Raw genomic sequence first — 16,424 nt, forward strand, 5'->3', positions numbered from 1 at the left:
CCCCTTGAATGGTGACTGGTCTCAGAGGCTTATTAGCACGTTGAAAGTCCACCACCATGTGGGCTGTTGTCCCAGCACCACAAGACAAAGTTCTTTACCTCATCTCCATTACTAATGCACCCTGTTTTGTCTTGGTAGAGTAATATATTGCTCTACTTTCCCCTTTTGTATTATTAATATGTAGCCTTTGTCAGAATGCCTCAGATCTCCCAGACTTACCACTGTTTATAAGGTACTGTCTCATATAACCTCTCCTCACCTTCCCTTCTATATCTATAACCTCAGGCAATTAGGTGTAGTAAAAGACAAGCAGCAGTTAAGTTACACTTTAAATAATGTATTATTGATAACTAGCAGAATACCCGCGCTTGGCAGCGGAGAAGTAGTGTGTTAAAGAAGGTATGAAAAAGAAAAGGAAACATTTTAAAAATAATGTAACATGATTGTTAATGTAATTGTTTTGTCATTGATATGAGTGTTGTTCTCATATCTATCTATATCTATATAGCAAAATACCCGCGCTTGGCAGCGGAGAAGTAGTGTGTTAAAGAAGGAAAGAGAAACAAAAGGAAACATTTTGAAAATAACGTAACATAATTGTCAATGTAATTGTTTTGTCACTGTTATGAGTGTCGCTGTGATATATATATATAGCAAAATACCTGCGCTTCGCAGCGATGTCGTGTGTTAAAGAAGTTATGAAAAAGAAAAGGAAACATTTTAAAAATAATGTAACATGATTGGCAAAGTAATTGTTTTGTGTATTTGGTGGCAGCGTCACGAAGTTGTTTTCGGTAGCTGCATCAGAAAATGTACCACGACGTCTGACATGCCTCCTTTTTAGTGTTTCTCACAGCTTGGATTGCTGCTGTCATAATGGGTTTGAGTCTACATATATATATATATATATACATACATATATACATATATATACACATACATATCTTCATATCTATATACAGTACATATCTACATATACACATATATATATATATACATACCTATCTACATCATATATACACATACATACATACATACACACACACACAAATTATATATATGTGTATATATGTGTGTGTATAGCTTTGGTCACTGAGTGCAAGGGAAAAATAATAAAATATAGTCTATAAGTTATTAAACAGTAAAACATTAACGTTTTAAGAAGTACAGGTACATTGAGCACTACTGGAGTGGTTTCAGGTAAACTACATTTTAAAGACTGTGTAACACAACAGGTAAGTAACTAACAGCAGCTAAAATGTATATGGATCATCTCTCGGTAGTAGATCCCTTTTGAAAGGCGCTACACGACGGCTGTGGTATAGAAATTACATTTTCTATGTGAACGTCCAAATTTGTACCTCTGGTAATGTGCCTTACCGGCATTTAAAGAAAATTAGTTTTGTGTCCTCTGCCGTGTTAAGAGAGAAAGGCTTTGGTTTGGGATAAAAGGAAAAAGGTGTAAAGAAAGGAAAGTTGCCTTTTCTTTTATATAGTATAGAGAGATGTGTTAAGCTGGCGTTATGATCGCCTTTTAGGGACAGTCGCGGTGGGTTTTGTGTAGCCTGGTGAGGCGTCCCCACCATTAATCGGCTGTGATGGCACTGTCAGTCCTCCACTCGTGTGCGTGTCTTCATAATCCGAGCTGACAACCTCATAATCGTATCGTGCAAAGAAAGTGTGAATCGCCTTAATATTATTTTGCCGTGGTGTAGAAAAGGGGTCCGTGTTTGCACTTGTCTGGGCTATAGCGCGGGGAGGATGAAAAAATTAAAAGTGCTCACTTTGACTTAAGGCAGAAGCGCAGTCAGCGTCTCAAAGGCGGCACAGCTATGCACGCGCTGGCTGCTCGACTTTTGCTGGGCAGGAGACCCCTTTTGTACACACGTTCATGATATCAAAAGTCTCAGCGCTCTTTGGAGGTCATTCATATATTATATATATAGCAGAATACCCGCGCCTGCAGCGAGAAGTAGTGTGTTAAAGAAGTAATGAAAAGAAAAGGAAACATTTTAATAATAACGTAACATGATTGACATTGTCATGAGTGTTGCTGTCATATATATGCCTGCCTAAATAAGTCACCTCGCTTCTCTTACTTTTTACCGTTCATTTAATCATGGCTAGTGGCGGAAAAATTATAAAATGGAAGGAGGATGGCTTTACCAAAACAATTATTGATGGCGAATCGATTATTCATAAAGCTTGAATTGGTGATCTGTTTTTCTGTGTTAACCTCATATTTTTCATACTTTTCTCAAACTAAGGTGGTGCGAGGGTAAAATGAATCGGGATGCGCTGATCAATGTAATCGGTGTACCAGGAAATCATGCATTGACAAAAGCTCCCTTTGCTTGTAATGCAAAGTGTGATTAAATGCATTATTTTTAACGTTATGGAGCACATGCATCGAAGCTTCTCAGCTGTGCTTGTGCTAAGAAAAGGAAAGATTTTAAAAATAACGTAACACGATTGTCAATGTGACCTTTTGTAAGTAGTGCCTGGAGGATTCAGTGTGGAGAAACTCTAGAGACAGCGTGTGTATTAACTTGTGGATTTTTCTGTGAGTATTTGGTGGCAGTCTGACGAAGTTGCTTCGGAAGACGGCGTTAGCTGAGCTCAGCTCAGAGCCAAATGAGATGAATGGGAGTGGAGATGATGACGTGACTCCCCCACCCGCCTTAACTGTCAATCCCCCACAAACACAGTCTCTCAGAATTTGCATAAGCACACCCCTTCACCTACAATTTTAACTTAGTTACAAAGTGATCAAAGCTCTTGTTTATATCCTGCGTCCTCTCATTAAACTTGTATCCCGCATTACCTGTGGGCATGTGAAACACCAGCGGTAGCCTGTCTATGAACTTAACTTAAAGTTTTGGTTTACACAGTGCTTTCTTTCCGAGGTAGCAGCACTCATGAATATGGTTGTATGTGTCACTCGCTCGCTTATTGTTTCGCTGCCTTCTCAATTATATAATGTATGTTTTCTTAAGCGCTTTTTGGAGGTCTTCCTGGTTTTCTACGTACTGCGTTGACAGTCAGTTCACGTGATTACGTGGGAGGCGTGATGATGTCACACGAAACTCCGCCCCCCACGACCATCCAGCTCAACTCCATTACAGTAAATGGAGAAAAATACCTTCCAGTTATGACCATTATGCACAGAATTTTGAAATGAAACCTGCCCAACTTTTATAAGTAAGACGTAAGGAATGAGCCTGCCAAATTTCAGCCTTCTACCTACACGGGAAGTTGGAGAATTAGTGATGAGTGAGTGAGTGAGTGAGTGAGTGAGTGAGGGCTTTGCCTTTTATTAGTATAGATACTCATAAATAATAACAATATGCAAAGTGCATTTGAATATTGGCAACCATACAACCTAATAAATGTTGATGTGTTGATGGGTAGTTTCAGGTGGCACACAGACTTGTTAGTTACTTAAAATGTCTCTAGTTAAGGCATCATTTGTGGTCAGCTTTCTTCATAACAGGCCACATGCCTGTCTCAATATGGCTGCCAAGCTGTGCTCTTCATTGTTGTCCTTTTCAGTTTATGGTGTGTGATGGTCTTTCATCAGTTTTCATCAGGCAAAGCAAGGAAAAAGGATGGCTTTATATGTCGTTCGTTTATAAAACAGCGGAGAAGCTGTGTAAAGGCTGCTTCACAAAAAACCAGCGGAGCGCCTTATATGAGCAGGCAGTCAGCTAAAGAAAGGAATCAATAAATATCTCTAATCGTAATAAATGAACAAAAAATAGCGTACAAGCCGCGGATTAAGTAAAGGAAATGGGTACCTGAACAGTACAGTAAGTCTCGAATAGCTACACAATAACTATAACAATCGTAATAAACGAACAATAAAACAGTACAGAACTGCGAAGCAAGGAGAAATGACGGCCTTATATGGCGTTCGTTTATAAAGCAGCGGGGAAGCTGTGTGAAGGCAGCTACACAAAAAAACAGCAGAGCGCCACACTCTGAATGTATTCCTCGCATCACCGTTATACCCTCTGATCTCCCATTTCAATTCAAATGCCTCAAATTTCCAGTAAGGCTCTGCTTCGCGATGACAAATAATAAGTCTCAGGGACACACCCCACAAAAGGTTGCCATTGATCTGAGGCAACATTGCTTTCCTCCTGGACAAAACTAGACGTTGCATTCTCAAAAGCAAGCTCAGTGCGCAACTTGGTCATATTACAACCGGACTGCTGAACTGACAACGTGGTATACAAAGAGATCCTTAACAGATAGTTATTGGTATATTTTCCCTCAGTTTAAAAAGGTTTTCTTTTCTTCTTAATAGAAATTTAAAAGCAGTACTTCGTCGCTGCGAAACGCGGAGATTTTGCTATATACAGTATATATATATATGTAGATATGTATATATATATGTGTAGATATGTATATATATGTATGTAGATCTATATATATATGTGTCTGTGTGTATATATATATATGTATGTATGTGTATATGTATATATGTATATGTGTGTATGTATGCGTGTATATGTATGTGTATATGTTGTGAACTTGACCCAGGACACAGGCAGACAGACATCGTTATGCTCACCACACACTCGTTTATTATATACTATTTACAGATTGTCCCGCGCTCAACTCCCCAGTGCCTCTTGCACCGATTCAATAGCTCTAGGCCTTACAACGCCTCTGTCTCTCTTTCCAGGCCTTACAATGCCTCTTTCTCTCTTTTCTCTGGCCGCCTCCAGTCCTCCCGCTAGCTCCGTCCTCTTCCACCCGACTTCCGCTCCAGACTGAAGGGAGGCGGCCTTATATAGTGCTCCCGGATGAGCACCAGGTGTTTCCGGCATCCACTCTTGGCCACGCCCCAGCGTGGCGGAAGTGCCGGCTGTCCTCCCGGCAGCTCTCCGGTCGCCACAATAAGTCTTCCCCCCGGCACTTCCTGGTGTGGCGGAAGTGCCGGGCTCCCGGGATAATTTAGGCACCGGGGCGCCGCCTGGCGGTGGCCACGGGTCCCTACAGGGCTGGGCTTCAAAGCCCTGTACCCGAGGCCCCTGACTAACCAGGACGGACGCCCCACTCGGTCTGGAGGAGGCACACGCCCTCCTCCGGTCCTCTAAGGCGTCCCGGCCGGGCTCCACCCCCGGCCGAGGGCCACACGGGATGAACCGGCATCGGGGCGCCGCCTGGCGGTAACCACGGGCCCCTACAGGGTAGGGCTTCCATGCCCTCGACCCGTGGCTCCCAATAGAACCAGGACGGACGCCCCCTCGCGGTCTGGAGGAGGCACAAGTCCTCCTCACGTCCTCCTGGGCGTCCCGGCCGGGCTCCAGCCCCGGCCGGGGGCCACAATGTATATATGTTTATATGTGTATTTGTGTCTGTGTGTGTATATATATATATATATATGACAGCAACACTCATAACAGTGACAAAACAATTACATTGACAATCATCTTATGTTATTTTTAAAATGTTTCCTTTTCTTTTTCATAACTTCTTTAACACACGACTTCTCCGTTGGGAAGCGCGGGTATTTTGCTAGTCAATAATGTAACACTAATATTACATTGCTTTGTCTAAGTTACAAATAAAGACATACAAAATATTTATCAACTTGTATGCAAAATTTCACATCACAACACACCCCAAGATGGACAACTCATCTGAAAGCTTCATTCAAGTACTGGTATTGTGCTGGAAGTCTGTTGTGCTGAGGGTAAACAGGAAGAGAGACAGGACAGTTCCAATGAAGACCACGTTTACTCAAAATATTGTGTATAAGGAAGCCATTCAGAAAAATGATCGAAAAACACAAGACACAGGAGAACCCACCACCACCACGAGTGCATTCAGTCAAAAAACACAATGGCATGTAAACAAATAGCTGTAGAACAAACGTAACCGTTAGTTGAGAGCGATGACAATTTGAATTGGTCACCAGACGATGATACGGATAGTGACACTGATGAATCCGGCAAACCACCATCATATGCCTGGTGAATTTGATTGCCTGAAGACTCGCCATGGTGCCAGTTGGTTTATGACAAAATGATTGAGACCAAGTAGGACAGGAAATGCATTAGCCCCCTGAGCACTGTTCACAATTCAGTGACTGTCAGTTTTTGTGTCACAGAAAAGGTGGAAGTCGCTAAACGTTGTGCTTTGATAGCCTGCAGTAACAAAGTCAGTATTGTGCGGCTCAGGCAGACATTCTACCCTCTCATGCACAAGCAACAGAAAAAATATTATCTGAAAAGTGTGTAAAGAAACTGTGATGTCGGGCTCTGCACTGATGACTGTTTCAAAACATAACACTCAAGGAAGTGTAGGAAGTCTGCCTCAGTACAGCAGCGGACACTTGACGTACCTTTCCTACTGTGTTTATGCTGACGAGTTGGTATTTACATGAAATAACATTATTTTTTTTTGTTGGAAAAAACTCAGTGTTTTATAGGGTAAACATAATACTAAGAAGGCTATGAGAAAAACAGAAACGTAGAGAAAACGAGCAAAGGCCAAGCCGGAGAAGTCAATAAATTTATTATAGGATTCAAAAAGAAGAAGCACTAAACAGGCAGGGCATGAAAAAATGAAGGGCGCTCCTTCAGTGGTCACGTCGGGGGGAACGTCTCCTGAAGCTCAACTTGCTATAATCTCTGATTTTTATCATTTTTTGTGTAAATTCCTGTGCAATTCCTATCAAAATCCAATAGATTTTATGGTTGTGAGAGTCCAACATGGAGTTTCATTTTGTCCAGGGCTTCTTTTGAGAAAGTTTATTATTTAATCCAGTTTGTTTTCTATTTAGCCGCCACTATGTTAGCTTTCTCTTTCTGTCATCTCCATGGAGATCCTTCCCAGAGTTCCCCTGGGTGTGCTCGTTTGTAATGTCAATTTTGCGGAAACAAAGGTCACCTTTCGTGTTTCTAGGGCATCTGAGCTTGTTTTGCTGTATGAAATGACCATTACTGAGTCCTTCTGCTTTTTCCAATCTTGGTTATCGTGTTTGACTCTGTATTTTCCAAATGTGTTTTTCTTTTGACAAAAGATCTTCTTGATTTCTAGTTTTGACCCTTTACCCGTTCTTTGCCTTACAAACCTCCTCGTGATTTTTATTTTCTTTTTACTGTCTCTTACAAGTCAGCATATACAGTATACAAAACAAGATCTTTACATGATACATAAACACAGAAGAATCAACACCACATTACAACACGATCAAACCCAGTGGCGTACCTCGAGTTCGTGCCGCTTGGTGCGGGGCGGTGATTCAATTTGCCACCCTCCAAGATTTCTGGATATGTTAACCTGTTTAAATAGAAAATTAAAATGACGTATAGAGAAAAATTAAGATACGTTTTGCATAGATTTATTCATATATAGAGAAACAGCAATACTTTTTTCACATATAATTATTTATAAGCATCGACTAGACAAGAATATAGTATTGACGCACTGATAAGCCGTGTTCTAATATTAGTTTAATATAATTACGCTACGAAAACCAGAACCAGTGTAGTGTACAAGTGATAGGTGGGGATGTTTTCTGTGTACAGCAAGAACGCATTCGGATTGATCACGAAACAAAATTCTAAATTGTTAGAAATTATTATCGGTGTAACGTTTATGTTTATTTTTGTTATTGCCTCATAAATTTCAACTGCTGTGTCTGATGCTGTCACAGAAAGACAGTCTGCTAATTATTTTTGAAGCATTTGTGGATAGAAATCAGAGAATTTTACTTTTTTCTTACATGAGTGATATTTTTCCGAACCCTGCTGCTTACACACAAATTGTACTGAGCCTTGTGGCCAATAACGCCTCCCCCAAAAATGTGCCGCCCAGGGCAGACCGCCCGCTCTGCCTGCCCCTAGCTATGGCACTGATCAAACCATAACTTTAAATACATTTTAAAATGACAAAACAAAACCTAAAATGGAATTAACAACAAAAAAGCAAAATAATATCTGAAAAGCAACAAAAACCATTAAACAACGACTAAACTTCAGCCAGGGCAGCAACAGAACCACCATGACAGAGGGAATAATGATGGCACAATTTTTAATACAGCTGCTTCTAAAAACATCCATTTTCCAACCTGATATATCCCAACCACAGGGTCACGGGGGTCTGCTGGAGCCAATCCCAGCCAACACAGGGCGCAAGGCAAGAAACAAACCCCAGGCAGGGCGCCAGCCCACTGCAGGGCACACACACCAAGGACAATTTACAACCCCAAATCAGAAAAAGTTGGGACAGTGTGGAAAATGTGAATAAAAAAATAAAGCAGTAATTTACAAATTTCCCTTAACTTGTATTTCATTGCAGACAGTATGAACACAAGATAATTCATGTTTTTTTTGGTCAACATCATTTGATTTGTAAATAAATAAATAAATGTCCATTCTTGCCATTCAGGCTTGCAACACATTCCAAAAAAAGTTGGGATGGGGGCAATTCAGGGGTAGTAATGAGGTATAATAACTAAATAATGATGTGATTTGAAACTGGTGATGTTAACAGGTGATTGCAATCATGATTCGGTACAAAAGCAGCATCGAGGAAAGGCCTACTCCTTTAGGAGCAAAGATGGGCAGGGGATCACCAGTTTGCCACCAAATGCGGGCAAAAATCTTTGAAATGATGAAGAAAAACGTTGCTCAAAGACAGATAGGAAGAGATTTGGGCATTTCCCCCTCTACAGTGCATAACATAGTGAAAAGAATCAGGGAATCTGGAGAAATTACCGTGCGCAAAGGCCAAGGGCACAAGCCTAAACTGAATGGCTGTGATCTCTGAGCCCTCAGACGGCACTGCATTAAAAACCGTCATTCATCAATAAATATAACTGCGTGGGCTCAGGACTACTTCAGGAAGTCACTCTCAAGCACTACAGTACATAGTTACATTAGGAAATGCCAGCTAAAACTGTACTGTGCCAAAGGAAGCCCTACATAAATAGTGCCCAGAAGCGCCGACTTCTCTGGGCTCGGAGGCATCCGGGATGGTCCATTGTGCAGTGGAAACGTGTATTGTGGTCAGACGAATCGGTTTTTCACATCTTTTTTGGAAGAAATGGACGCCGTGTGCTGCGGACCAAAGAGGAAAAGGACCATCCGGACTGTTACCAGATACAAGTCCAAAAGCCAGGGTCTGTCATGGTATGGGGTTGTGTCAGTGCTTTCGGCAAAGGTAACTTGCACTTCTGCGATGGCACCATCAATGCTGAGAAGTAGATCTCAGTTTTGGAGGAACAAATGCTGCCTTCAAGACGACGTCTTTTCCAGGGACGCCCATGCTTATATCAGCAAGACAATGGCAAACCACATACTGCGCGCATAACAAAGGCATGGCTGCGTAAGAAGAGGGTGCGGATGCTTGACTGGCCTGCCTGCAGCCCTGATTTGTCTCCTATTGAGAATGTTTGGCGCATTTTGAAACAAAAAATGTGTCAACGAAGACCCTGTACTGTTGCGCACCTAAAACGTTGTTTGCAGGAAGAATGGGACAAACTAACACCTGCAACACTTAGTCACTTGATTTCTTCAATGCCTAAACGTCTTAAGTGTTGTTAAAAGACAGGGGAACTGTACAAAGTGGTAAATGCTGTACTGTCCCAACTTTTTTTGAAATGTGTTGCAAGCCTGAATGGATATTTATTTACAAATCAAATGAAGTTGACAAAAAAAAAAACATGAATTATTTTGTGTTCATACTGTCTGCAATGAAATAAAATTTGAGGAGAATTTATAGCTTACTTTTTTCTTTTTTTATTCACATTTTCCACACTGTCCCAACTTTTTCTGATTTGGGGTTGTAGAATCGCCAATCCACCTAACCGGCATGTCTTTGGACTGTGGGAGGAAACCCATGCAGACACGGGGAGAACATGCAAACTCCACGCAAGGAGGACCTGGGAAGCAAACCCGGGTCCCCTAACTGCGAGGCAGCAGCGCTACCCACTGCGCCACCGTGCCGGGCCCTCTGAAAACAGATAGACGCTAATAAAAGAACAGACCACCCACAAGAAAAGGCTTACATTAAGTACAAGGCTCACCTCTACAGTAATCAATACATTTGTGGGAATACACGCCAAGCTAGGAGACAACATTCATCTTTCACTTATACATTTGTCACTTGATTACTCAATTGAGATGTTTTTGGATCAGACTGCTCGTGTTTATGATGTGTGCAGAGGTTTCGGGATTTTATGACAAGTTACTCTTCACACTTTATATTAAATCAAAAGAGTTAAACTCTTTGTGTCTGTGGAGAGCCAGGACAATAAAAACGTTCTGTCATTTCTAGCCACAGACACTGTAAGTCATGAACCAAAATGTCAACACTCGCAGCAATGCAATCTCTCCTGTGCAATATAAGCTGCATCAGCTCTACCTCCTGAATGTTCTGACAACTTGTGTACTGTAGAAGGTTGCTTCCATTTAGACACAACTGCCATCTGTCAATGTGCTGTGTATTTTTCCTTGGCCATGATAACACCTAGTCATCATCGTCTTTCCTGCATGATGCCATCTTCTTCTACCCTGTTTTATAACCAAAGTTCTGGAAGCATTGCTCTTCTTCCTTCCTATATGGTGACAGGCATCCAGAATCATTTCTGGATTGAGGATCTAAAATAAAAGCAGTGGTCCTTCACAGTTTGCATGGAGCACCAACATGAGTTTGAGTCCTGCAGCAAAAATGAAGTTATGTTCTCTCTTGGACCAAAACAGTCTCCTGAACATAACAGTTTTTAGCATGAGCCACTATGGCTGGTTCTTCCAACCACAATGGCTGACACCCTGGCCTCTTTTCTTCTTTAGACCTTGAATGCAGTGGCCCTTCCCCTTAACCTGCATGCTGGTAACTATCAAACATTCTTCTGTCTGGGCATAACCTTTTACTTTCTTGTCTGAAGACAACCAGTCCACCACAACCTTTTCTTCTTTTCACCTTGTTGACTTATTGTTTCTGGTGACGGAGACCCACACAGTTATTTCCTCCCTTGCACCTGACCTTACTATGGAAGTCCTTACAGTATCTTTTACAACACTGCAGACTCTTGACATTCTGCCTTCTGTACATACACATTGATGGTTTTTATGTTCATGGAGCCCACCTAAACTACTTTAGGGTTGCAAGGCACCAGAAGAGACCAAGGCCTAGAGCAGGGCATGCCTGTGGCCATCAATTCAAGGAACACTGAAACTCACACAGAAATTGGAGACATGGAAACCACATGCAATACATGCCCAAGCCAAAGTTCACACCGACTTTCCTTTAGTAATAGGGCTGCATCACCAAGCCTTATTCCGCCAAGTCCGCACCCCACCTTTCATATTCATACTTTTTCACATGTAATTTGTGTCCTCATTTTAAAGATAAGGCGTTACGGCTGTGGTGAGCAAGTGTTCCAGATGAATTACGCACTCAGCCCAGCCATCCATTTTCTGAACATGCCTTGTCCATGGCCAGGCTGTGGAATGTAACAGCCTGCCTTGGCCCTCACATCGGCTCAGAATGTGCCAGGTCCTTGCAGGGCACACACACACACCCACACAAACACTTTCTCGCTCCCTCATACACTCTGACACAATTTAGTGTTGTCAAGTAATTTAATTAATGGCCTGCTCAGCTTTACTTGTTCTGGACTGGAGAGGAGGCTCTCTCTCTCTCTCTCTCTCTTTTTCCATGTCGAGGGAGATAAGACTTGATATTTCAGATTTAATTCATGTCAGGTGGAGTCCTTTTAGTTTCCAATAAATTAAATCCCACCAGCATACAGTGTTTCACATAAAATCTTCTGCTTGTCGATGCTGCATCATATATCAAGACATCCATTACTAAGGCAGTGTGTCCGAAGCCAAAAAATGTGTTCTGCCAGTTATCACTGGGAAATGAGCAAACCCAAATAAAAACAATGATAGACATGCATGCGAGTTGGAGCCAGTAAGCCTGGAACTGCTTATTTACTCTCCTTCCTCTGCAGATCAAGCAGATGTTTGAAGCATTCCCTCCAGATGTTTCGGGTAATCTTGACTACAAGAATCTGTGCTATGTCATCACCCATGGAGAGGAGAAGGACCGAGAATGAACAGACACGGATACAAAGTTCCAGCTGCTCTCTTGGAAACCACATGGGGGAAGGTGTTAAGAAACTATAACACTTTGTCAATGTAGTGGCAGGAAACTTGTGGAAATAAACCATGTTTTGCAAGAAGCACTTTTTGTCAGTACTGTACGTGATAAAATCAGATTGTAAAGATTAAACATGAGTTTGCTCACACTTTTGAAGAGATGATGTAGACAATATAGACTGCTAGAAACAAAAAAACTACTTGTGTATCTGTATCTGTTTTGATTTGCAACCTCCATAATTTCTTCAGAACAAGTTTTTTTTTTTTTTTTTGAGAAAAAGATACTTCTCTGGTTGTTTTCTTGGAATAAAACTTTAAAATTTATAGTCTGTCAGAAGACTCCCTCACACAGTCAATGGAGAATTGTCTGCCAGAATTCAGCGGTGAAGCATGCTGAGAAACTGACAGTTCATGCCAAGCTTGGTCTGATGTCCCTAGTGCTGTACTTGAGACTGGGTTCACTGGTACAAACTACGACCGTCTGTCGTTTAACGATGCCATGTGCTTATCATGACGTGCCAATGTGTTGAAAGTCGGTTAGACATCAAGTGAAAATTTCACTCTCCCTGTACTACTTTACTACATGAAACAAGCACAAAAGTCACCTAAAAATCTTCTGTTGCCCAGATTGTTACTTCTCTCTTTAATCTGCTTTTTTGTACTGTGAGCAGCTCTTTCTTTGAATAGTTTTTCATTATTTTCATTCATTTTTCATTTCACTAAATTCCAACATTTATGGCAAAGTTCTAAGGATTTAGACTTTTTGATGAGTAAAATGTTGTATTGATTCCAGGTTTTAAAAGAAACTGTTATTCTGTATGTACAGTACAGTGATCCCTCCTTTACTGCGGGGGTTGTGTTCCAGAACCCCCCGCGAAGTAAAAACCGTATGTTCATACGGTTATTTTTATATATTTTAAGCCCTTATAAACTCTCACACACTCTTATAAACATTTCCAGCACAGTTATACAGCATAATCCCTTTGTATTCTCTTACATATTAGGTAAGATTCGTTGAAATTATGTATGTATACACACTGTTTATATACAGTAAAACCTAAATATTATTTGAAAGATATCGAGGTCTCCGATATCACATATGTTACAGACATTACAACAGACAGATCGTTTTGGAGCCTTAATGAAGGGCTTGACTACGCACAAAGATAAACACAAAAGAGCACAAAAGTTAACTCTTTACACAGCGAAACACGTTGATGCTGAATGAGCGAGACGAGACTTTCTGGTTAACGCCGCAGAATCGAATTCGGCGCTCCATCGCTGAGCCAATCAGCACACAGGAACTTAACTGCATGCTCTGATTGGGTAGCTTCTCTGCCATCCGCCAATAGCGTCCCTTGTATGAAATCAACTGGGCAAACCAACTGAGAAAGCATGTACCAGAAATAAAAAGACCCATTGTCCGCAGAACCCGCGAAAAATCCGCGTTATATATTTAGTTATGCTTACATATAAAATCCGCAATGGAGTGAAGCCGCGAAAGTCGAAGCGCGATATAGCGAGGGATTATTGCATACACTACAGGGTTCACCAATCTCCTTAAAGAGACACACAATTAGGTTAATTTAACTCCACCATTTTCTCTATGAAACAAGAAGACAAGCAAAATGACACCTTTTATTGGCTAACTAAAAAGATTACAATATGCAAGCTTTCAAGGCAACTCAGGCCCCTTCTTCAGGCAACATCCTTTCCGAAGAAGGGGCCTGAGTTGCCTCGAAAGCTTGCATATTGTAATCTTTTTAGTTAGCCAATAAAAGATGTCATTTTGCTTGACTTCTCACCACATCCATAATGGCTAACACAGTACAACACCCTAGTACTTTATGAAACAATAAAGTTGATGTCAATATGTATTCATTCAGCATAACAATTACTTGATTAAGTTTTTAATGTTGTAAATATTTAACGGGTCTCGAACAATCACTTTCCCAGGGTTGAATAATTAAGATTCTACAGGCTACAGTATGAAGAACTCATTATTTAATACCAGACTGCTACTTGAGTCAGATATGGTACTTTATGTGAACTTTGCCCGACATTCTGCTTCCTTTTTAAGGAAAACCAGTGGTATTATTGTTGTGCCCCTCAGCAGAATTAAAGAAGTTCCTTGTTAAAGTCTACAGAGGCGAATCTTCACTTCTATAATTAAGGGATGGCTAAAACAAACAAAAAAATACATATACAGTATATATAGTTGCCCTCTTTGATGAACACGGTAGTACAATGATATTAGCGTCTTTTTAGAAATAATGAAAAAGTAATTCAATCTAAACAGACAACCTTACAATTTTACAAAATGTGCATCAAATCATGCATCAACTTGAACATGTCACATATGACGTACAATTTTTCAGAAAATGTCCCTGGTTGGCAGAGTCTGATAAATATTTGCTATGTCACTGAGAACCAATGCCACTCTGTGCTTTAACACATTACTGCAAAAATGCCCTCGATTACTCATTTATCACTGTGTAACAAGACCTTAACATACACTTCTTTGGGTCTTTGTAACACAAAGCATCAGTAAAGTGTTTGTTCATCTCTTCAGTGTACTAACAAAACTTCACGATGGAGTGGTCAGAGGTGTCTTAACTGAGACACACTTCTCCTGATATTACATATTTGGTATAAGACCCATCATATGTACAAGTCATTTTACCATCATGCCAATACGCCACACTGCCAGAGATGAATGACCTGTCTACTGATGTTTTATAAGTGTCATGAAGACCAGAAGAAGCCTTTGTTAAGGTCTTGCTACATAAGAACAAATGAGTAATAGGTTTATTTTTGCTGTACCTCAGCTAAAGTGTTGTCAATATAAATACGTGAGAGAGGAAGATAGGAAAAATAACTGTGACATAGCTGAAAGCAAAGTAAGGTCAGTTTACAGGCCAGGAAAACACAGAAAAAAAGATGCTGGCAAGGACATATTCAAGTTCAGTAATTAAGTCAAAACACTAATTAAGGCAGAAAAACAACAATGGCAGGATGGCTAGTGTCAAATATTTGTTGCAAGGGAAAAGTTCAAGGTCAGAAATACAGAAGACATTAGAAGCACATAAACTAGGACACTGGCCTACAGTAAGTGAAAGGAGTGCAAGGAGCATGTTTAGATGTGTGGCCATTAGGACCAAGGAGGCCTCAGGTATCAGTAAGAGACCTGAGGCAAATTTTGAAAGCTAAGTGAAGGCCATCCTACATGAAAACACAGTCACCTGATTACAGGATTCAGTTCTGAACCATTTCAGCCTCGGTGTGAAATAACCAAACAGGATTGTCTCAGAGCCTTGCTTACCTAACGACAAATCACAAATTGAGAAATTAGCTAACACAGTGTGGACAAAGGCAATCAAGAACAACTTTCATTAGACGGACAACTTCTTTTAAGGAACCATTACATCCTGAAAGTCACAATTATAAAAAGTCGCCAAGTTAGTTTCAACTTTCCAAAGCTGTATTTTGAATGGAACACATACACTTCTTTATATACAGAGTAAAAAATCCAATTAAAAAAGAATTTACATGATCATAAGGAACTCAAAAGATTTGCCCTGCTACTGAAAAATACATTTTTATTCTTTAGGCAATTACAAAATAAACATTTGTTAAAAAAAATGACATGACAAGTAATACATGTGCCAGATCCAATACTCATGTGGCCCAATTCACAGCACAAACCTCCATAGCAATACTACGGAATTTGCTGCTTTGGCTACAAAATCCCATATAGTACAAAGCCAAGCCCCTGCACTGGACTGCAAATTCAATTTTAATTTACAATACCGAGTACAAATATCCTAATGCCATCAACTGTGCTAATGTGTTGTTTGGCATCCAAATTTGACCTCTTACCCATGTCATTTAAGTGCCTAGGTAAACAGGCCAATAAGAAAGCACATATTCCTCCCTCCCTCCTTCTAAGGAGGTCATTCTTGGTCCTGTCCATCAATGTCCAGTCCAATTAGATTACTGTCTGTCAGATAAGGGGAAGATGACAGATAGCCTTTCCCCAGTCTAAGTCTCTTCATGACTGGTGTTTGAGTGGAGCTTGAAAGGATGTCCAGTCCAGATCCAGGCTCAAGTGATGAGGAGGGTTCTGAAGGGAAAAAACAAACACACAAACAAACAAAAAATGATAATACGTTTTAAAGTACTCTGGACTTTGAAAAATGCCTCAGATATGTTCTTAGGCCAGAATCCAAGAGGGTTACTGGAAATGAGATGAATACACAAGTAGATTAAATATGTTATGGCTTTCTCCATTTTTTTGGT

At 40.7% G+C, this 16,424-nt stretch overlaps 2 protein-coding genes across 4 annotated transcripts in view; one reads left to right on the forward strand and one right to left on the reverse strand.

Moving 5' to 3' along the window:
- Positions 1-12,322, forward strand: part of LOC120531307 (myosin regulatory light chain 2B, cardiac muscle isoform) — a 38,224-nt gene extending 25,902 nt beyond the window's left edge. For both annotated transcript variants that reach the window (XM_039756589.1, XM_039756590.1), the window contains exon 7: positions 11,978-12,322. In XM_039756589.1, coding sequence (XP_039612523.1) covers positions 11,978-12,082 — 105 coding nt within the window. In that variant the 3' untranslated portion in view covers positions 12,083-12,322. The remainder of the gene's footprint in view (positions 1-11,977) is intronic.
- A 3,262-nt stretch (positions 12,323-15,584) lies between these two features.
- The window catches only part of LOC120531305 (collagen alpha-1(XXVI) chain), a 113,240-nt gene continuing 112,400 nt past the window's right edge, over positions 15,585-16,424 (reverse strand). For both annotated transcript variants that reach the window (XM_039756588.1, XM_039756587.1), the window contains exon 14: positions 15,585-16,248. In XM_039756588.1, the coding sequence (XP_039612522.1) occupies positions 16,079-16,248 (170 nt within the window). In that variant the 3' untranslated portion in view covers positions 15,585-16,078. The remainder of the gene's footprint in view (positions 16,249-16,424) is intronic.

This window comes from Polypterus senegalus, chromosome 6, assembly GCF_016835505.1.
Source record: "Polypterus senegalus isolate Bchr_013 chromosome 6, ASM1683550v1, whole genome shotgun sequence".
Taxonomy (NCBI): domain Eukaryota; kingdom Metazoa; phylum Chordata; class Cladistia; order Polypteriformes; family Polypteridae; genus Polypterus; species Polypterus senegalus.